The 23,342-nt window shown below is 39.3% G+C and overlaps 2 protein-coding genes across 2 annotated transcripts in view; one reads left to right on the top strand and one right to left on the bottom strand.

The window, feature by feature from the left end:
- Positions 1-6,951, top strand: part of NUP88 (nucleoporin 88) — a 29,948-nt gene extending 22,997 nt beyond the window's left edge. The window contains exons 9-17 of the mRNA XM_012779351.3: positions 1,217-1,307; positions 2,730-2,831; positions 4,336-4,494; positions 4,722-4,847; positions 4,949-5,014; positions 5,143-5,223; positions 5,523-5,649; positions 5,978-6,096; positions 6,710-6,951. Of these exons, the coding sequence (XP_012634805.1) occupies positions 1,217-1,307; positions 2,730-2,831; positions 4,336-4,494; positions 4,722-4,847; positions 4,949-5,014; positions 5,143-5,223; positions 5,523-5,649; positions 5,978-6,096; positions 6,710-6,773 (935 nt within the window). The 3' untranslated portion in view covers positions 6,774-6,951. The remainder of the gene's footprint in view (positions 1-1,216; positions 1,308-2,729; positions 2,832-4,335; positions 4,495-4,721; positions 4,848-4,948; positions 5,015-5,142; positions 5,224-5,522; positions 5,650-5,977; positions 6,097-6,709) is intronic.
- A 201-nt stretch (positions 6,952-7,152) lies between these two features.
- RABEP1 (rabaptin, RAB GTPase binding effector protein 1) overlaps positions 7,153-23,342 on the bottom strand; it is a 103,812-nt gene continuing 87,622 nt past the window's right edge. The window contains exons 12-18 of the mRNA XM_012779350.2: positions 22,129-22,227; positions 17,771-17,911; positions 14,944-15,133; positions 14,325-14,380; positions 12,136-12,234; positions 11,098-11,214; positions 7,153-9,906 (exon numbers count right to left, since the gene is read on the bottom strand). Of these exons, the coding sequence (XP_012634804.2) occupies positions 9,805-9,906; positions 11,098-11,214; positions 12,136-12,234; positions 14,325-14,380; positions 14,944-15,133; positions 17,771-17,911; positions 22,129-22,227 (804 nt within the window). The 3' untranslated portion in view covers positions 7,153-9,804. The remainder of the gene's footprint in view (positions 9,907-11,097; positions 11,215-12,135; positions 12,235-14,324; positions 14,381-14,943; positions 15,134-17,770; positions 17,912-22,128; positions 22,228-23,342) is intronic.

Here is a 23,342-nt window from a genome sequence, read left to right as displayed (position 1 = left end):
TCCTTAATCTAAAAATTTGAAATCCAAAATGCTCCAAAACTTTTTGAGCACTGACATGATGGTCAAAGGAAATGCTCATTGGAACATCTGGGATTTTGAATTTTCAAGGTTAGGGATATTCAACCACTAAGTATAATGCAACTATTTCAAAACATGTAAAAATCCAGAATTTGGAACACTTCCAGTCCCAATCATTTTGAATAAAGGATACCAGCCTGTATAAAAATAAAATCAGTGTTAGTAAAGAAGAGACTGTGAAAGACAATAATTTCTGGGATTGTTCTCAGTGAAACATTTCTGTATTTAAAAACCTTACTAGGAGGCCGGGCGCGGTGGCTCACGCCTGTAATCCTAGCACTCTGGGAGGCCGAGGCGGGCGGATTGCTCAAGGTCAGGAGTTCAAAACCAGCCTGAGCGAGACCCCGTCTCTACCATAAAAATAGAAAGAAATTAATTGGCCAACTAATATATATATATATGTATATATATATATATATAAATCAGCCGGGCATGGTGGCTTGTGCCTGTAGTCCCAGCTACTCGGGAGGCTGAGGCAGGAGGATCGCTTGAGCCCAGGAGTTTGAGGTTGCTGTGAGCTAGGCTGACACCACGGCACTCACTCTAGCCTAGGCAAGAAAGCGAGACTCTGTCTCAAAAAAAAAAAAAAAAAAATGGCCGGGCGTGGTGGCTCACGCCTGTAATCCTAGCACTTTGGGAGGCCGAGGCGGGCGGATTGCTCAAGGTCAGGAGTTCGAAACCAGCCTGAGCGAGACCCCGTCTCTACCAAAAATAGAAATAAATTAATTGACCAACTAAAAATATATATACAAAAAAATTAGCCGGGCATGGTGGCACATGCCTGTAGTCCCAGCTACTCGGGAGGCTGAGGCAGTAGGATCGCTGAGCCCAGGAGATTGAGGTTGCTGTGAGCCAGGCTGACGCCACGGCACTCACTCTAGCCTGGGCAACAAAATGAGACTCTGTCTCAAAAAAAAAAAAAAAAAAAAAAAACCTTACTAGGGAAAATCTTACTTTCCTTTTTGGGGAAGAAATCTAGACCCCTGGGGAAAGGATATTTCTGTAGGTCAGAAAGGCATATGCTTGAGAAGCAGTGTTTTGAGACAGGAACTTAATCACATTTAACTAATATCGTTAGCATTATAATTTGGAGACTTGTCTAAGCATCAGTTAATTTATATAATGTGTTCCTTTGTAGATGAAGAAGATAAGGATAGTTTACAGGAACTTGCTACAGAACAGAAATGCTTTGTCGAACATATCCTTTGTACGAAGCCATTGCCATGCAGGTAAGGAGCTTCCTCTCCCTGCATACACAGAAAACAATTGCTCATTTCAGTAATGCAGATACGTATATGTACATTATGCTCACATACAAATGATTCATTACTGAATCATCTGAAAGTTTAAGTTGCAGACATGCTACTTCTTCCCTAAGAGTATCCTGTTCATCAAAAGCTTTCACTCCACCTAGTGTTGTCTGAAAGGTACTTCCCCTAGCACTACCCCCAGCGTGCTATCCTCTCTTGGCTTACTCTTCTTTCTGATCTTAATGTCACTTCTTCAGAGAGAATCCTTTTGACTCACAATGTAACTTAAGATTCTTCTCTTCTTTTTCTTTGTAGCACATATTACAATTTATATCTGTGTTTGTTTAATGTCTGTCACCACTGCTAGAATATGTATTTCATGAGAGCAGAGTCTGCCCTTCACTGTGTTGCTGGGCTTATTCGATGCTGTTGCCCACACCTCCTTTTTGAAACATTCTCCTCCTTAGCATTCTTGACATCCTTCTCTCCAGGTTCTCCTTCAGTTTCTCTGGCAGCCCTTTTCTCAAGTTTCCTTCCTGGGCTGGGCTCCACTGCCTCCACTCATTGCTCATAAGTAAGTGTTGCTTACAGCTCTTCCCTCAGGTCTCTTCTGATCGTTCTAGGCCCTTTCCTGAGTAGCCTTTGCCATAACTATGGCTGCAGTGCTGATGCTTCCACATCCATATCATCTTTACCCAGTCTATTCCAAACTGCAGACCTACATGTCCAGCTGCCTACTGGGCCCCTCCACTTGGATGTCCTATAGGATCGTAAATCTCCAGGTGTTCCCTTGACTCATCTGTCTTTCCTAATCTGCTCTTTCTCCTCTGTCCTATTTTCTGAAGGGTACCACATCTATCCAGTTATCCCCAGTAGAAACCTGGGAGTCATTCTAGACACTTCCTTTTATTCTGTTCATCAGTTACTGAATATCTGCGAGGCATTCTGTTAGACTCTGAGTGTTCAGACGTGAGGCACTCAGTATACACTAAGAAACATAGTCTAATAATGAAAACTGAAATGTCAGTACTTCCCAGATCTGTCTGCCCTCAAAAAAAAAAGACGAATTGGAAATACAGAAGGGGAACTAGTATTGTCAACTACTGTTTAAAGACTATTGGTTCTTAAGGGAAAAAGAGAATAGATTAAGGAGAACTGGGTATTATAATAGAGAATGTTTTGAATACAAGAGATATGAGCTTCTTTGTAACAGAGACATAAGGAGATTTTGAAATGACACAGTTGATGGTACAATCTTTAGAAGGTGTGAGGGGGTGAGGTTACTGCACTGATAGATAGCATGTCCCAAGCAACCTGAGAAGACCGCAGACCTCAGTCCCATCTTTGCTCTTGGTTTCTTTGCATTTGCTTTGTAATTTAACTGTAACTGTGTTTTTTCAGGCAGCCAGCTCCAATTCGAGGATTCTGGATTGTCCCTGACATTCTGGGGCCCACAATGATCTGCATCACCAGTACCTACGAATGCCTCATAAGGCCTTTATTGTACGTCTTGTTTTGTATTCTCCACACAGCTCTCATTAATTCTGTAGAATTTAAGCTGGAAAGATGCCCTCAGTAAATGTAAAACTCCATTATTGATATGAATTAGATTTAATGATCTTCAAGCTTTGTGCGCCAGGCTCGGAAGCAAGCTATTGCATTGCCTCCTGGAATCATCACAGCAGCCCTGTAAGGAAAGCACTGTTATCCCCATTTTACAGAAAAGGAAACAGGGCTCAAGAGGTTAAATAAATGCTGAAGTCACACAGTTGAGATGCAGATCTGACCAACTCCAAAGTCCATACTTACACTCTTTAATTTCTCCATCTCTGCCAACTTCAGAGGGGCACCATAGAATATATAAACTGTGAAACAAAAGTGGTATAAAGCTGAATTCCTAGTCCTTGGTCCCCTTAAGGAACTCAGATATTAAGCTATAATCACCATTTTCTTTTCTAAGAGCCCTGGGGGTCATTCTGAGTTATATAAATTCAAGAATAGAAGTACCAAAACCAAGTCACCAGGACCTCCAGTCTCTTGGGGTCAGTTCAAAGCATGCGCTTCTAGATGACATTAGTTCGGAATACTGGCATTAGTTTACTGTCCTTAGAGGATGTTCCATGCTCTTTGAAGACTGACTAGTTATATTCAGAAGGGAAAATACATAATTCGATTATCAATTTTGTGTTATTTATTCTAAAAACTCTAGCAAGATTAAACAAAAATAATAAAATCACAAGGGAAAGAATTGCCTGTCAGTTGCCTCAGCATATTTTTTTAAAAACCCATACTACCTTTAGTAAAATAAAACCTGGTCATACTAGGTTACTTCAGAATAAAAATGTGAATCCCAAAGGAGGAAAAAAACAATTATTTCAATATCTTTAAATCATGTTTCTGCCCATCTCCCTGAAATACAAATTATCTATAATGTTGCTGTCTAACTATTCCAAATTTGAATTGTTGCCTTCAAAGTAAGTCACTTACCAATGCTGCCAAAGGTTGAAATCTTTCAAGCTTCTTTCTGAAATTGCTTTTGAATGGATGTAATTTTTAGAAATCAAGTTGTATAGAACCAAATATGGCATATATAGTAGTATCTTAACATTGGTTTTGATCAAATCCAACCTATACCTAGAAAAGAAATGAATGATTTATTTAGATGTGTGGTTCTGGCTTATAAACTGGCTCTCAAGTCCTTTGCAAAAAGTCTACAATGGGTTTATATTTTTTTGCTGCCTTAATCTTTTCAAAAAGAATTTGAAGTGGCAGAGTCTAAAATGCTTTGAGAAATGGCAGCATTGGTGAAGTAAGGGTATAGCATCCCTAAGTGACCTTTTCAAGGTAGAAAACATGCATTTTTATATTTTAATAAAAGTAACACCTTATTATAGTTTCTTACGTTCTCAAAGTTCTGAATAAATGTGGTTTACACTTTCCTATGATACTTATGATAAATCATTCCATTGTAGACTTTGATGGATTGATTTATCTATTTATTTTGCAGAAGTACAGTCCATCCAGCATCTCCTCCCCTGCTTTGTACCCAAGAAGATGTTGAAGTTGCAGAGTCTCCCCTCCGCATTCTGGCTGAAACCCCAGATTCCTTTGAAAAGCATATTAGAAGCATCTTGCAACGTAGTGTTGCCAATCCAGCATTTTTGAAGTATGGGATCTTGGGCATAGAGGTTTTAAGACTGGGTTCTCTTCTTCTTCATAATTGCTGTGCATCCTTTCTGTCCTTAGCTATGTCCTATACTTTTTACTGTGGTGGAAACACAGGGCACTGAATCAGCTAGTGAATAGAGGGAGAAGAAAGCAGTTATGACTTGAATCTGTTTTCAGTTATTTTACTCAGCTAAGGAAAATAATGGTAGAAACTTTGTTTTTAAGATCATCGGAAAAGGATATAGCCCCTCCTCCTGAAGAATGTCTTCAGCTCATCAGCAGAGCCACCCAGGTGTTCAGAGAACAGTACATTCTTAAACAGGACCTGGCAAAGGAGGAGATTCAGCGGAGGTATGACGTGTCCTCTGCTCACAAACCATCAGTCCCTAGCTGGTAGCTGATGTGTAACAGCCTAGACCTGGCTTCTGATTAAACTTTATTTGTTCTTGAAGGGTCAAATTACTATGTGATCAAAAAAAGAAACAACTAGAAGATCTCAATTACTGTCGAGAGGAGAGGTAAGTGTGAAAACCAGGGAAAATAAATCAGTAAGATTGAAACTACATCTCACCCTAAGGGGCTGAGCCACATCAGTTGGCTTCAACATCTCGGTGGAGGCCAAGAATCTTGTTTCTTACACCATTAGGAAAAGTCTGCGAGAAATGGCTGAACGCTTAGCTGACAAATATGAGGAAGCAAAGGAAAAACAAGAAGATATCATGAACAGGTCAGTGGGCTGCAGGACGTACAGTTCCCTACTTAGGTATTAGCAATACTATTAAGTACTTATGTATTACCAGTGGTATTAAGAAAATAGGCCTTGCAGGTGCTCACATACCTACAGAATTAAATTGATTCCCTTCTCTAAAGTGTATGTTAGGGAAGACATGATGCTTTCCTCTAACCCTATAGGAATATGGGGGCCTCTTTCACATATACCAGAGTCATGAATTACAAGCTTTATTTGTGATTATGTTTTTCCTAATAGAGATCTTAAGCTGAGATGTTTGCTTACCTTTTCTAAAGGATGAAAAAAGTACTTCACAGTTTTCACTCTCAGCTCCCAGTTCTCTCTGATAGTGAACGAGACATGAAGAAAGAATTACAGCTGATTCCTGATCAACTTCGACATTTGGGCAATGCCATCAAACAGGTAGGAATGGATACAAGGTGGCTAAATTCAGTACTTATTTTTAAGCACTTATTCTGCAGAAAATATATTTTTTTTTATTTCGGCATATTATGGGGGTACAGATTTTAAGGTTTCAATAAATGCCTATTTCCCCCCCTCCCCCCAAAAGTCTGAGTCTCCATCATGACCATCCCCCAGATGGTGCACATCTCACTCATTATGTATGTATATACCCACCCCCCTCCCCCCAATTTTTTAAAAAATGTAAAAATTACATACTAAACAGATACTGTGAAAATGTGTGGCAAACCATAGCTAAAATATATCTATGTTTTGTTTGCTACTTAAGGTTACTATGAAAAAAGACTATCAACAGCGAAAGATGGAAAAAGTGTTGAGTCTTCAAAAACCCACCATTACTCTTAGTGCTTACCAGCGAAAGTGCATTCAGTCCATCCTGATGGAGGAGTAAGTAAATACGTACAATCAGCTATTATTGTGATAGTTTTTCCTTTATAGTATGCCCAAATCAATCTGTCTTATTAGAAACCTGAGTCAAAGAGTATGGTAGGAGGATCAAAAATGATGACCTTCCTAAAACATGATTTTGTTTTATGGTCAAAGGTATATCACAATGAATATGTTCAAAAATATTTCCAGTACTTGCACCAGTGTTTGTCATCTTAAATAGTGAATACCACTGCTATCCATGTGAAACTTTCAACTGTGAATTTTAGCAAAGCAGCTTTTTTTTGAGACAGAGTCTCACTCTGTTGCCCGAGCTAGAGTGCCATGGCGTCAGCTAGCTCACAGCAACCTCAAACTCCTGGGCTCAAGTGATCCTCCTGCCTCAGCCTCCCAAGTAGCTGGGACTACAGGTGTGCACCACCACACCCGGCTAATTTTTTCTATTTTTAGTAGAGATGGGTTCTCGCTCTTACTCAGGCTAGTGTCAAACTCCTCTGGCCCAGCAAAGTAGTTGTTAGATATGTCAACATTACTAGTTTAAATTTTTAAGAATCCATACTAATAGCTTTACTCATTCATTGTATTTCCAAACATGAACTTTATGTTTTTACAGGGGTGAACACATAAGGGAAATGGTGAAGCAAATCAATGATATCCGCAATCATGTAAACTTCTGACACCACCAGGAGCAGATTCACGACGGAAGTTACCACCACTGAAGGCTTAAACCCATACTGTAAAACAAATAGCATTGTCAAATTTATAAAGAGGCATTTTGGAAGACCTATGGTGTGGTTCATCTTTTTAAATATGTTTTATAATTATTGAATAAATACTTTTATTTAAAAACTGCAATGTGCGGTATAACTCAAGTCTATGATTGTATTTAGCAAGGGCTCAGGAACAGACTTTCAGCTGCACACTGCCAAATCTCCATGAACCCTACTGAGTTTTCTCCATATATGAACAAGAATAAGAGCTATGTTTTAAAGCAGCAGTGCCAGAACTATGACTCTGAAGGACAGAACCCTAGGATTCAAAGGAAAAGACCACACATTATACTCGGCAGCAGCTTTTTTAATTTGAACACTTTCTTCTTAAGGACACATCTTCAGTACAGTTAACAAATGGTTACACCTGAAATCTGCTGAGAGCAGAGCTCAAGATCCACAACTGCAAAGGCCACTGCTGGCTCACTTCTTCACAGGCAGTATTACCTTTCAGAGCTGAGTCTGGCTATTCTCTATGTCCCAAAACAACTTGTTACTGAGTGGGTACAATGTGCAAGTTTGGCACCGCAAAGGAAGAAAGAAATAGCTTGGTATGTAGTATGTGGTTTTAGCTTCAATCATCTTTTTATACCTGCCAATATGAATTCTGAAAGGTAGTACTGTACCTGCCTAGAAATGGCTGAGTGACTGCCAATTGAAAGCCACATGGTAAGGTACGTTACAGATAAGAGGTAAATCAGGTTAGACATGCGTGAAAACGTGTGTACAGACTGAGCATAAGCACAGGAACACTCGTGAAACCCAACTGATCCTTTCTTTTGTCTAGAAGGGCTAAATCCCACCTTCTACATTAGTTCCCATTTATGCAGGAAACCCAACTTAAAGAATTGTTTCCTGCCTAGTGTCACAGTTTGTTTCACATCAGAAACAGGTTGTTAAACAAAACCTAGAGTCTCAGTTTGAGTTTTTCTATACTTTCCTCAATAAACTGGATTTCAAAAATTTGTATCTGCCACAGTAGGGAGCAGTAACAGTTCCCTAATCATGATTTTATTGCCCCACTACCGTCTTCTGAAGAAAAATATTTGTAAGGTGCTCAGTCTCAGCAGAACACTTCACTGGAACCTATAGTTCAGTAGGTTCAGAAAGATGATGAATTGCTTATCCTGATTTACAGTGCTAATTTTAATAATCTGAAATTAGCTTGGGGCCTATCCAAGGGACTAGTCTTAAACCTATATAGTTTAAATTGATTGCATTTTGTAATTAGTAAAATTCCCTGAAACTGAATGAGGATATATGTTTCCTTTATCTAAACCACATAGCACTTTATACAAAGGGACTTCAAACCAATTAGAGTTATGTTTCATGCGTGACAAGCCTTTAGCACTATTCCCATAATTAGTATTTACTTTTAAGTTCATAATCATGAATGCAAGACTTCAATAATAACCCAAGAGATAAGGTATGTAGTCCTTATCATTTGTCCTATGGAAGACAGAAGTAAAGACCTTTAGGGCAAGTCCATAATGACTTCATTTATAACAAAGATAATTCACGTTACACTGTAAGTTGATGGTGGTTTTAAGTGAACCAAACAATCTGTTTAGTTCACTAATTCCCATAAGTTTCCATTAGATAACCTGCTGTTATGCAACCAATCACAAAAATTATATGAAAATAACAATTTTACTTTTGAACTATCTGGATGATGAATTATAAACAGTGTAGCCTTCCACTGACTATTCCTGGGACAGTACTGCCACAGGTCAATAGTGGATACAAACCCATTCTTTGTGCTTTCTGCAACACTTCATAAAGCTATGGCAAAGACCTGTTTCATTGAAGGTTTCTCACATAGGAATCTAACCTCTTATAAAATGACAAAGCGGACTTCCAAAATGATGAATGTACTAACTATTTTCCCCCCCAACTTTACCATAAGCATTGTCACATTCCATTCCAGGTCTAAATTATGAAAGAAAAACAAAGTATCTGTCAACCTAGTTACCACCATTTTCATATTTGACACATTTGAAAAAAACAGTACTCAAGCCCATTGATCCAAGTTGAAAATAAGCAGCAGATTTATAAATGTATACTAGTTGTCAGACAAAGCTTGTTTTATTATTTTTTTTCACTGATCCAATAACTAAACTAAAACACTTCAAAAAAGTAGATGGTGCCAGTTCAGCTTTACCCTGGTACCTGTCGGTCCACGAAGATCATCTAGGTATGCAGAAAAGTGCTTCCAAACAGTTTTCTTGTGCTTTTCCTTTAACTTCAACTTCCAACATATATAGCCCTAGCCAAGTTTCCAAATCTTCATAATTAATTCAGTTGTTGAATTGGTTTTGTTTGCCACAGTCCTATGGTTCTCAGGTAAGTTTCAGTAGCATTTAAGGTCCTCCAATGCAAAATAAAAAGGTAAAAGGGAAAAAAATGCACTGAGCAAGGGAAATACAGTCAGTAGCCAATGGCCTGCTCTCATAACTTCATATTTTAATATAAAATATTCATACAGCGTACTACACCTCTGTCTGCTAGCTGAATACTGTTACTGATGAGCTCTAGACAACAGAAAAAGAAAATTCTTTCTTCCAATATATATGAACAGAAAATGTAATTCCAAACACTATTGGGATGTCGCTTTAGGGTAGGGAAATGTGTTCCAAACATCTATGTTGGAGAAAGCAGGCAAGGAAACAGCACTTTTTCCATCACCAAACTGATCCCACACCTGTTGGGATCAAGTCTGGAGTCTTGTTAGTGTTCCCGTTTGAAAAGTCTGCTGCGAATCACCCTGGCTGTTTGCTGTTCCTGTGCTGCAGTCTTCTCCCACTAGAAGTAAGCATTTCTCCAGTCTTCCTTTTGTTGTGACTTCTGTTTCTTCAGTTAAGAGTTAAATAATAATTAATGTTGCTCTAAAGAGGAGTTAAAAACCCAAAGTGCAGGCTAGAATCCTGCTATAGGGGTGTCATGTCTCAGGGAGCTGGTTAATGTCTGTCAGTTTGGTATCATTCAGAATTGCCCGGATTCTCTCCAAGGAGTCTGCTTGCCGGATCCGCTCTAACTGCACCTGGAGAAACAATGGTGAGATAAGTGCAGGTGGCTCCTGCCTAGATTTTCTGAACTTTACTTTGGTTTAGCTGAGATGCAGCAGATTAATTCCCCAGAGAAGTAGTCACTTCAAAGAAGGGAGGCAAGAAGAACAAATGATTAAATTCAAAATATAATTACCAAAAGCTGCTATGTAATAGACTGGGACTACAAAATGTTAAGTGCTAAGATTATGGAGACAAAGGAGACCTGACTCTTGACCCCTAAGAATCCACAATTCACTTGGGAAAAAAGATGCTTACAGAGAGTTCTAGCACAATATACTAAATGTCACTACAGACATTCGCAGATGGCCAAGGGAGCATGGCAGGGGGAGGGAGGCACTTTAGCCCAGCTCAGGGACCTAGTGAGGGCTCCATGGAGAAGACAAACATACGCTGGGCCTTAAAAGAGTCACGAGGGGCTGAGGTGCTTAGCAGAGGGAACACCATGCTGTAGCCAAGGAACCACAAGTAGTTAAAAAACATTAGAACAGGCCGGGCGCGGTGGCTCACGCCTGTAATCCTAGCACTCTGGGAGGCCGAGGCAGGCGGATTGCTCAAGGTCAGGAGTTCAAAACCAGCCTGAGCGAGACCCCGTCTCTACCATAAAAATAGAAAGAAATTAATTGGCCAACTAATATATATAATATAAAAAAAAATCAGCCGGGCATGGTGGCTCGTGCCTGTAGTCCCAGCTACTCGGGAGGCTGAGGCAGGAGGATCGCTTGAGCCCAGGAGATTGAGGTTGCTGTGAGCTAGGCTGACGCCACGGCACTCACTCTAGCCTAGGCAAGAAAGCGAGACTCTGTCTCAAAAAAAAAACAAACAAACAAAAAAAAACATTAGAACATAAAACATAAGGCAGAAAGATGAGCAAAATGTAGGGGTAGGCCAGGTTGGAAAGAGTGTTTTGTGGTGTGCTAAGTAGTTTATACTTTACTACTCTTAAGGAGGCAAAATTGACAAGGCATAGAGGAAAAGAAAGGGGGCCGAGTCTGAAGAACACACCAGGTTCCTGGCTTGAATAACCAGGTGGACATGTGGAGTGGAGGGAGGGGCAGCCACAGTGTAAACCTCTAGCTACTGCCGGTGGTCAAGTCAGGGTTGGCAAGGTTCTCGCCTCCAAAACTGCTTCAATGCTCTGCGCAGTGGTTCCCCAAATGCCTCACCTGAAGGGTCTGTGAAAGCTTTACAAAATCTCTCTGGACTTGTTCACTGACATCTAATTCTGTCTGTAATCTCTGGGCTTTGTTCTTTTCTTCAAACATTAGTTGTTCAACAGTAGCCTAAAAAAATACAAGTATTGAATGAGGATTAATGCCAAAGAGCCAAAGGTCAGAATTACTTAGGAAATCTAGGAATGTGTAGTTACCTACTACTAGAGCAGGAAGGTGTGTGTATCTATCATAATCCTATATCCTATCACTCTCTTTATCTATAGGGCAAGGGTGCAAGCTGGCTACTTGCTCTAGGTTCTAAAATGAAAAGAAATGAATTAAAGTGCTGCCCACCCCACCAGCAGTTGGTGACAGTGATTAATCATCAGAATGTAGCTGCTAAGATCAGTAGCTGTCACAGCAACACGGATAGAAACTTTGGGGGTTTCCTCTGACAACCACAACAGTCAAGCATCCACCAGGAAAATTCTCAGTAAATATGCCCCAGGCAGCCCCAGCTAACTCCAATCTTCCTTACAGAAAACCACTTCAGCAGGATGCATGGGAGCGTTTCTAAAAACAAGAGGCTATTTGAACACCAACACAGTTTTTCTACACTTCAAGTTCTGAACACACAGCTCACTAAGATGTTTCTGGGAAACTTACCCCATAACTAGCCACATGCACTTTTATTCTAACTGAGCTAATATATCAGTCAAATGGAATGACTGATTCAAAAGCAAAATTCAAAATTCAAAGCAGTGCTTCTAACTGGGCAGTGCCCAAGTATGGTCATTGGCCCTGTCTAAAACTAGGAAGGCCTATGACACCAGCTTCCAGGGCTGACAGAGTAAGGGTTTAACTCAATTCTAATATATCAATTCATTTAATTATTTTTTGGAGGGGAGAAGCTGACAGTTGTGCCAACTTTTTAAAAGGTGACACTTCAAAGCAGCAATGTGTTTTTTTCTTTTAAACAAACAAGATGTGATCCTACATTCTTAGCCCTGCTTTTAATTAAATGAACAACAACAACAACAAAAAAATCACCTTAGCAGCAGTCTCTTTCTTTAACTGTTCTTCCAAAGTGATCTTTATCTCTTGAAGACTCTCAAGCTGTTGAGACTTCTCTTTTAATGTGGACTCCAACTGTGGAATTAAAAATGAAAAAGATGAAACTCATAGAAACTCTCCTGTAGGCCATAGCACACCGCCTATAAGAGCCTGCAGCCTGGAGAATTATGCCCAAACTCTCGGGCCCTAGGCCATGGACCTTGGCTACACTTGGAATGTTCTTCTCACCCCTTAATCTCTGTGGATCCCCAATTTAGTCTTCTAGACCTATTCTTTCATTAACCATTTATTAGGCACCTACTATATTCTAAGGCCTCAAGATGGAGAAATCAGGAGAGACAGACATGTAAATAATTATGGCATGTAGACACAAGGAACAAGCATTATATTCTGCCAGAGAAGTTATAAAGAGCTTCCTAAGAAAGATGACATTTGACTCATAAAAGATGAAAAAGTTTACAGGGGCCAAGGAAAAGAGTGGTATGGGGAAAGTGGAGAGAGATACTCCAAAAAGAAGGAATGGATGGCATACATAAAAAATGCATCTGGGAACAGAGGTGAGTTCTGCTTGCCTATGGCACAGAGTGCTAGGCCCTGGAGGCCTAGGCCGGAGAAGCAGTGTGAGCAAGAGATGTCCAGCTGGACTAAGGAATGGTAAGTTAAACCTGGAGATAAAGGGAACCACTGCAGGGTTTTCAACCAGACTGGGACACAATCAAGTTTATCATTTTTAAAGATCACCTTGATTTCAATATGGAGATGAATTAGAAGGGGATAAATTTTGGAGGCAGGGAAATGAATTAGATTATTACAATAAGCCAGGTGAGAAGTGAAGTCTGAACCCAAACAGTGGCAACAGGAGTGGAAAGGATGAGACACATTTAGCGCACTGTTAGTTTCTGCTGGTGCAATCTCAGTAACAGAGTGGAGTCAGGAGGCAGACTGCAGCAGGCTGAGGAGTGACTGGGAGGTCAGGCAGTGGAGACTACTCTTCCATACCTAAGCAAGAAAGGGAAGAAGGAAGATTGGTAGCTTGAGAGAGAAGTGCAATCCAAAGAGAAACTTACTCTCTCTGAATGGGAGACACCTGAGCATGTTCATGCATAAGGAAAAGACTGATCAAGAGGTAGAGGTTCAAGGCCCAGGACTGTGAGGGTATGACTGAGGGAACACCTGGAAATGATGGGAGGGACTCAGTCATAGCACCTATGACACACTGTGGTCAGAGCAGGTCATTTTTTCTGAAGAAAAAAGAGAGAGAGAAGGCTGGGAATAAAAGTAGGAGAACAGAAGTTGAAGGTAGCCCTGCCTGATGACTGAGAGGGAGTGGTTGAAGTAAGGTGACTCTGAAGCCAACACTCAGGACAAATAAAGGGCTACCCGAGGAGCACTAGAGGCTGATCTGACAGCATGAGTCACCAATTCTGATGGCATCAGCAGGACTAGACCAGGTGGGCAGCAGTCGAGGGAGGACAACAGCAGCAGAAGTGTGGTGGGAGGCGAGGCAAAGAGGCAACCCCATAAGAGGCAGTCTAAGGGAAGGAAAGCAGGCCATCAGGAAACTGCTAAGACCAGGGAGAAAAGAAGAGTTCATGGAATTGAAGGTCTGAATGAGGATTAAGAGCTGGAAGGATGACAGGCTGTGGGCAAGAAATGTAAAGCTGGAATGAGGTGTCAGAGTGCAGAAAGGTGCAGCCCAGAGTGTGAGAAGGGAGGGCACAGTAGAGTCAAGGGCTTTGAGTCAAGAAACAATGAGGTCGGGGAATTGAATGCAGTCATTACCAAAGGTGCTGACATTGTCTAAGAGAAGACAACTAAGCCAGCTAGAAAACATCTCCATTTGTAAAAAGTGTTTGTACATAACTTCTACTGCAGCTTTAAGCATATATCATGCCATACCTTGCCTGTCCTCCCTCTACACTGGACACTCCAGACTACAGCCTTTTCTATCCCTCCTCCAGTTAACACATGGCCTGACACACAGCAGATTCTCAATATATGTTCTCCATCACTACCACATCCTTTTCCCCACTCTGTTTTTCCCACTAAACGGAAGTTCCTTAAAGGCAGGGACCATACTTTAACTATCTTTTATTCCTTGGCTCTAGCACGTCAATAAATAACCACAGGTTGCTGAAAGAATTAATTTAAAACTCATGACTCACCTGTCCTTTTTCCACTTTTATTCTTTCTAATTCAGCTTTTAGACTAGAAATGGAAGCTAGAAGGAAAAGAAGTAATTAGCATTCATTTATTACTTTGCATTACAATTTTTTTTCTTAAAAAGCAAATATATACTGAACATGGGGGAGTTTCTCAAAATTGTCCCCAACAAATCAGCCTTATAATCAAACTCAAGTAAAGGCAGAGTCCATGCAAATGGATACTGGGTCATAAACTACCTCCAGATCGAGTATTCACATCGCTTATTCTGGCAAGAGGAGGGGAGATATTCCCAGCTTTTAACACTTCCAAGCTCTGCAGGGAAAAACACCCATCAAATCATGTTCCCCTGGGGTCTGTGTTCAAACACTGAGTTACCTATCTGTGAATAATTTGCCAAAGAAAAAACCACAGAGCTCCTAAAAAGACAATGAGGGGTTTTTTTGTTTGTTTTTACTCTCAATTACTGGATATATCAGAATATCTGGAAAAATGGACTGAGTCCTTACTAAATTCTTTCCTATACTTTTCTATTTTCCACATTCCATGGCCACTATTACTTCTTACAATCAGGAAAGTTTTATTTAGTTTCTCTAAAAACTACATCACTTTTATCTTCACCTATTTCCTCCTTGCAGTTTTCTATTTCTAGCTGCAGTGTTTCTTCAAGGTTTTCTTTTAAACATTGTTCTGCTTGGATCTGCTCTTTTAGGAAAAGTATCTCCGCCTTCAGCTTTTCTTCCATGTGGTCTGCCGCTGTCCGCACACTGATGATGTCCTCACGGTACTTTAATACCAACTCCCGCAGTGCCTTGGATTCAAGAGTAAAATGATTACTGGGTTTGTGAGAGTGAAAGGAAATAAAGAAGCTAAATATTTTCTACAACCAGAATTTTAGATGTTGTTTTGAATGGTTCAAAAATTAAGACTTTGAACTTTAACCCACTTAGGGCTTCAAGGACAGATGCCATGTCAGGTTAACATTCAGCATGTTATAGAAAAAAGACGTTTCCAGCCAAAATATGTGTTGTGAACCACATTATTTCCTCAAAACTGTTTCACAAGCAGAAAAATAAAAAGGCTAAGTGACTTACAATATGACACTCACTAGGAATAACAGCTTGGGAGCATCTATTATTACTTGCATGAATTTGGGAGGAGTTAGGGAATGAAGACAAAGGCTGAAATTCAGAAGCATGAATGCTAAGACTATAAAATGTATTTACTTATTCACTTCATTCATTCATTCAAACACTTACTGAACATCTCCCACAAGCAGAGAACCATGTTAGGCTAGAGGAAAGCAATGGCAAAGAATGGCTTTCTGGCCAGGCGTGGTGGCTCATGCCTATAATCCTAGCACTCTGGGAGGCCACGGCAAGAGGATTCCTTGAGCTCAGGAGTTCGAGACCAGCCTGAACAAGAGCAAGACCCCGTCTCTACTAAAGATAGAAAAATTAGCGGGACGTAGTGGCATGCGCCTATAGTCCCAGCTACTTGGGAGGCTGAAGCAGGAGGATTACTTGGGCCTAGGAGTTTGAGGTTGCTGTGAGCTAGGCTGCGGCCACAGCACTCTACCCATGGCAACAGGGTAAGACTCTGTGTCAAAAAAAAAAAAGAATGGCTTTCTAAGGTGATCAGCTGTCAGCTGTTTTTCCGTAATACATTCAGTTTAAATCTTATTTTATTTTTTCCCCTAAATTTTAGGTCTGTCTTCTTTTAGAAATCCTTCCCATTATATCCTACAGCAATTCTAAAATCTGGACTGTCAAATAATTAATAAATGTATATAAATTAAAGGACAACAGTTTAAAAACTGCAACATAAGAAAAATTTCATAAGGTTTATTACTGAGGCAGGTCTAAGAATCAAAGCTTACTGGCTAGACTAACTATATCCTTCAAGGATTCTTGAAATTTTTTTAAATCTAGAATAAAAAGTCTCTAGAGAACATGGAAGAGAAGATTCTTTCCTGCCAAGAGAGAAAAGTCTAACAGAGGTAGAAGGTGGTAGAACAGTGATTTTTACGCTGATAGCAAAAGTAGCCCGGTTCCCAACACCCTTTTGATGAAAGCAGTCACCAGTCCAGACAGGAGAAAAGGCTTTTCCCAGAGCACTAGTAAACTGAGCTGAGATAACCACAAGTTGGGGGAAGGTAGGGAGAGCAAGGAGCTAATGCCAAAATAAGCAATTGAATCTTTGTACAGGTTAAACCTGAAGGGTACAATTAGGGTAAACTTTCATGTACAAAATTATAAATTTCTGAATGAGATTTCTTAGAACGATTTTCAAAACAAAATAGAAAGATGTTACTTATACATTTCTTTAACTTATAATTTTATTTTTTTAAATGTAAAGGAAACTTTAAGTAACATCTTTCTATTTTATTTTGAAAATTATTCTAAGAAATCTCATCTTTGCCTATACTGTTTATAGGGTTTATGTAGGTTTAGCCTAAGACTTTTTTTTTTTTTTTGAAACAGAGTCTTGCTTTGTTGCCCAGGCTAGAATGAGTGCTGTGGCGTCAGCCTAGCTCACAGCAACCTCAAACTCCTGGGCTCAAGCGATCCTACTGCCTCAGCCTCCCGAGTAGCTGGGACTACAGGTATGCGCCACCATGCCCGGCTAATCTTATATATATATATATTAGTTGGCCAATTAATTTCTTTCTATTTGTAGTAGAGACAGGGTCTTGCTCTTGCTCAGGATGGTTTCAAACTCCTGACCTCGAGCTATCCACCCGCCTACGCCTCCCAGAGAGCTAGGATTACAGGCGTGAGCCACCGTGCCCGGCCTAGCCTAAGACATTTTTATATGTTGAAAGGTTTAAAAATATATGAGTATAAAGGTTGGATAAAGTTAAAGAGACAGTTATGAATATCTCTGGGACACCAGTTTTGTAAACCATATTCACTCAACTACAGAAGAATGTAAGTGACCAAAAGTGTCATCTTTATGGAGAGAAATATGGTGGGTATGCTATAACCTTTTAAATGCTACATACAAAAACAAACATGACAAGGGGTTTCATGACCTCTTCAACATTTAATTTCTGGCACATTCTCAATCTGATCCCACAAGAATAATTTATAGATGTTAAAACATTATGCTACGCAAAAGCCAGACACAAAAGACCACATGTTATATAATTCCATTCATATGAAAGTCTAGAATAGAAAAATCTATAGAGATAAAAAGTAGATTAGTAGTTACTTAAGGCTGGGAGAGAGGGGGAATAGGAGTGATAGCTGTTTCTTTTTGAGGTGATAAAAATGACTGTGATGCACATATCTGTGAATATAGTGAAAACCACTGAACTGTACACTTGAAAAGGTTTAATTGTTTGGTATGTGAATTATATTTTAATAAAGCTATTTAAAAAAAGAATTTATAGCCATTTCAGAAAATGTACTTGTTTATATTTTTGATCATGTAGAAAATAAGTTACCTCTATAGTATCCGGGAGGATGAAATCTTCTGCTTGCTGTAGTGACACATGTAAGCTATGCTTTCCCTGGAGACTGTCATTATCTTTCTGTAACCTCACCAGCTCTTCTGAAACCTGTTCCCGTGACTGCATCAGCACTGCCTAAAATAGAAATAGATACTAATCACAGCCAGAAAGGTAAATCTGGTCTGGTGATAGATACACCAGAGAAAAACAAAGCCAAACTAAACAAAGGCTAATGATGGAGGGGCATTTAATAAAGTTCTGCTAGATTTACAAAAAGCAGCACACAGACATTTTGATTTGCAGCCTTTACATACACTCAATGGGCGGGGGGGGGGGGGGGGGGGGCAGGTGATGAAGCAAGTATCTGAGGTCATTCTCCACTGTTTCTACCAACAGGCTAAAAATAATGAATCCCTTTCCTCCATATCCCTGACTATAGAAGGACCAGGATCTCTAGCTCAATGAAAGTGGCTGTTACAATCAAGACCCATATCAGATAGAACATGTACTCCTACACAACTGTTTCCTCGTGGCATGCATTCAACAGGAAGTATGGAGAAACAAAAAGCAGTGTCTTCACCTTCCATTACATACACATCTGGTCAAGCTCAGGATCACTGAGAATAGCCTAGCAGCCTCGAATACAGGAAGTCATCAAAAGGATCCATGCGCAGAAAACACAGAGCATCAAGAAGCTTGTTCTAACAATGGGACGCATGCCTACTTCTGCTTACTGATGTGTAAAACAATTCTAGGCATTTCATACTAAAAAATACTATGACTAATTTGAGTATAAGATAAAGTTCTGCAAAAGTATTTAATTTCTGCTAAATTTTAATACTAAGTCATATAAATGTAGATTACTTACTCATCCATCATTTATTTTGCAGCTACTGGTTTTGCTGCCCATGGGAAATGCAGAGATAAAAGAGAGACTTTGCCCTGGAGAAGCTGATTGCCCAGTAGAGGAGAAAGACAGAAACCAACAGCTACCCTACAGTACCATAAAGCACTGTGACAGAGAGTGGGTATCACAGTGATAAAAGGGCAAAGGGAAACCTAAGTAGGGGGAGGAAATCAGGCAGAGGGCTAAAGGACATTTTCCAAAGGAGGTGATGGCGGAGCTGTATCCTGAAGGCAGTCATGCATAAACTTTGGTTAAACTCCACTGGCTCTTATTTTCTTCTGACTAGAATCAGTTATGCTTTACGATCACTTTCAACCCAACTACAACAAAGTATTAGCATACCAATACCTTCTAGATATGAAGAACACATATATATTTGCTTATTTTATAAAGAGAAAAACAGAAGGATAAGCCAAAAATAAAATGATTATGTATGAAAGAGGATGGAAATGGGTTAACAGGGAATGGGAATGGATCTAAATATTTATATATTTTTATAGTTTTGATTTAAGAACCATGTTATAGTCAAAAAATGTAAATAAAAAAAGAAAAAAGCAAATTTGAAAATGTAATACAAACAAAAACAAATGGAACTAACTATACATCAAGCTGATAATACAACCACAGAAATAAAAATCAACTCAAGTAACTTTTCAACCTTTTGAACACAGTACCCAAACTGTACACCCTTACATGTCATTACAGGCAGAAAGAACTACCAGGTAGTGTTGAACTTTACTTAGCAGGTTTGCTGTTGGTAGCAATATTGATGTCATACTGAAACTATTTTGTCCCACCTTAACCAAGTGCTCAAACTTAACATCACCAATAACGGAACTACCCATCATTAATGTGCTACATGATATTATAAACCTGCCATTGAATCATTTCATCTATGTAGTATTCTGACCAAAATGTGTACCCTAAATCAAATCATAAGGAAATAATCAGACAAATGCACTCTATAAGACAATTAGCCTAAAAAACATTCTATAAGGAAACTGGCCTGGACTCTTCAAAAATGATAATGTCATAAAAGCGCAAAAAAAACAAAAAAAATGGGGGACTGTTCTAGATTAAAGAAGACTAAAGTGACATGACAATAAGATGCAATCTGTGATTCTTGACTGGTTCCTGTATCAAAAAATAAGAATAAAAAAATAAAAACCACCAACAAAAAACAACCATGGACTTTTGGGGACAACTGAACATCCTTAAATTTTAAGCATGTAATAATCCTTAGAATTAAAACAACTTCTTTGTTCTTAGGAAATACATACTAAAATATTTATGAGTGTCACGATGTCTATAACTTACTTCCAAATAGTCCAGCAAAAACACAAACCAAAACATACACACACATAATATACCTACATATATACAGAGAGAGAAAAACAGAGACAGAGAGCAAGTACAAGTATGCACTTATGTGGCAAAATATTGGCAACTGGTGAATCTAAGTGAAGGTCTTACAAGTGTTGATGCCTATTTCTTTTTTGTTTGTTTGTTTTTTGAGACAGAATCTCACTCTGTTGCCTGGGCTAGAGTACGGTGGCGTCAGCCTAGCTCACAGCAACCTCAAACTCCTGGGCTCAAGCAATCATTCTGCCTCAGCCTCTGGAGTAGCTGAGATTACAGGCATATGCCACCATGCCTGGCTAATTTTTTTTTTTTTTTTTTGAGACAGAGTCTCACTTTGCTGTCCAGGCTAGATTGAGTGCCATGACGTCAGCCTAGCTCACAGCAACCTCAAACTCCTGGACTCAAGCAATCCTACTGCCTCATCCTCCCGAGTATCTAGGACTACAGGCATGCACCACCATGCCCAGCTAATTTTTTCTATATATATTAGTTAGCCAATTAATTTCTTTCTATTTATAGTAGAGACGGGGTCTTGCTCTTGCTCAGGCTGGTTTTGAACTCCTGACCTCGAGCAATCCGCCCACCTCGGCCTCTCAGAGTGCTAGGATTACAGGTGTGAGCCACCGCGCCTGGCCTCCGGCTAATTTTTATATATATATATATATATATATATTTTTTTTTTTTTAATTGGCCAATAAATTTCTTTCTATTTATAGTAGAGACTGGGTCTCGCTCTTGCTCCGGCTGGTTTCGAACTCCTAACCTTGAGTGATCCGCCTGCCTCGGCCTCCCAGAGTGCTAGGATTACAAGCGTGAGCCACTGCACCCGGCCCCTATTTTTCTTTAAGTTTGAAATTTTTCAAAATAAAAAGTTAGAGGAAAATACTAAGATCCCAACCCCTACTATAAACATTCTTCTCAGAAGGGGCCTAAGAAATTGAGTTTCTCTTACTTAGCACAGAAACTATTCATAGTAATTTCAACAAAATAGCAAAGTATTAGAGTTCATAGTACCTCAGCCTTAGTTACAACTATTCTCCAATGACACTTGCAAACATTCATTTTAAGTGGAACCAACTTGAAGTGTTTGCAAAGGCAAATGGGTTTTAAAAGACAAGAAAAGATGTAAGGGGCCAAAAGAGTGTAGGAAACTTTATCAGCATCTAACAGTAACTTTTAGGCCAATGTTATTATTTTGTATTCTCTAATTAGAAAAAAGATATGAAAGTCTCTGGTCAGTGATTAGGATGAGAGGCTTCCCAACAGACCAAGTCTAGGATTCAGGGATCAGCCCAAAGGCCATTCAATATACTAATCAAAAACAAGCCATCACCATTCTACCTGAGGCATTTTTGTTTATTTGTTTTTATTTTTGTTTTAACTGTCATCCCAGAAAGAGCTGAGTAATAGGCAGCTTTGTAGGATCATCCCAGCAGGACAACTCTGCTATAATTTATATAAGGCTATCAGATGCAGGGTTCCAACTTTGAGAAAAAGGAAGAACAAGGCAAACACAGGCAGACTGGTGAGGAGGGAAGCCCACACCTGGAGAACTGTTCCACAGAGATTCCAGCAGCCCTTGCTCAAGATGCTCTTTGTCCCCATCCCTCTCAGAATTGATGGCCTTCTGGAATTCCCCACCACCACAATAGTCACATGTTTTTTCCATAACCCCTATGAAATTAACTAGGTTGTTCTAAGTAAATCAGCCATTCAAGAAAAGCACAATTGACTATTTAAAGCCTGTACCAGCTAGGGCTCTCAGAGATTTCAATCATTTAGCTCATATTTGAAACTGAAAATTAAATGTTGGTCCATAGTTTATTCTGTTTAGGCTTCCCAAATCAGAAAAATAAATGAAATTAAAGATGAAAAAAAACCCTTTTTTGGTTAGGAGGTATGTTTATAAAAGGAATAATGTCTTTACAATATTTTTCCCATTACTAATGTCTATAGGCACTAGAGAACATAACAGTAACCACACTTTAGACAGAGTGATAAAGTCATATCAAAGATGATGTCAATACAGAAGGAAAAGGAATATATATAACATAGTAATCATTTATTTAAAATGTCAACTTACCATCTGTTCCTGAATATCCCTCTTTGCCTGGGAAAACCCTTGTTGTAATTCTTCAAGTAAGATCTCAGATGCTTGGGCTCTTAGGACAAGTGCAGAGATCTTTTAAAAACAATGCATACATAGAAAATATACAGTTAAGAAACTGGTTATTCTAAAACTAACCCTTCCCCCCTCCTGATTATTTAGTACCCAGAATTGATATTTTATTAGCTCATGCTAACCACTCATCACTCATTCAACAGATATATACGTCTGCTGTATGCAAAAGCCTCAGCCTTTTAGATATAACAAGGCAGTACCAAAGCTCTGAGTCATGTGCTGCCATACATGAACAAACAGCATTACATGGGTCTCTAGGCAGATATTAACTCATGTGACCTAGTTCTAGATTTTTTTTTTTTGGAGACAGGCTCTCAGTCTGTTGTCCAGGCTAGAGGGTAGTAATATCATCATATTAATAGCTCACTGCAACCTCAAACTCCTGGGCTAAAGCAATTCTCTTGCCTCAGCTTCCCAAATAGCTGGGACTACAGACATGTGCCTGGCTAATTTCTTCTATTTTTTTTTTTTTTTTTTTTTAGAGACAAGGTCTTGCTATGATGCCCAGGCTGGTCTCAACTCCCACCCTCAAGTGATCCTCTAGCCTCAGCCTCCCAAAGTGCTGGGATTACAGACATAAGCCACGGGACCCAGCCATAGATTTTTTAAAGAGGGGGGAGAAAAATCAATGAAAAATTGAAACCCTGTCCACACAAAAAGCACACATTTAAACAACAAATCAATATTTTCTGAACTAGCTATAATCTTCTAAGATGATTTACTTAAGAGTAATACATACCTGAATAACACCATTGAACTCTAAACTTCCTTGAATTAGTTTTAATGTCCCTGAGCAGGGGTTTAGTTGAAAATTGATGACTCATACATAAAAATTGTAGTATAAATGGAAATAATTTTGTTTAGACATTAAAAAAAAATTACTGTCATTATTCTGATTCCAATAGTGGCAAATTGGGTAAGTGAACCAATTCTGCTATTGATAATTAGAAAAACTGAACAAAAATAAAATATATCTACTGGAAGGCTTTGGAGAACAAAGCAAAAAAGCATAAACAAAGCAAAAAAGAACCATAGAGAAAAGAACCAGGATGAGGACACATGGAGAATGAAATGAAGCATCTGGAACAGTTTTCTAGCAACATGTGCCAAAAGAA

The sequence above is a fragment of the Microcebus murinus genome, chromosome 18 (assembly GCF_040939455.1).
Source record: "Microcebus murinus isolate Inina chromosome 18, M.murinus_Inina_mat1.0, whole genome shotgun sequence".
NCBI lineage: Eukaryota > Metazoa > Chordata > Mammalia > Primates > Cheirogaleidae > Microcebus > Microcebus murinus.
The sequence above is the reverse complement of the archived record's forward strand: the minus strand, read 5'-3'. Positions and strand labels throughout refer to the sequence as shown.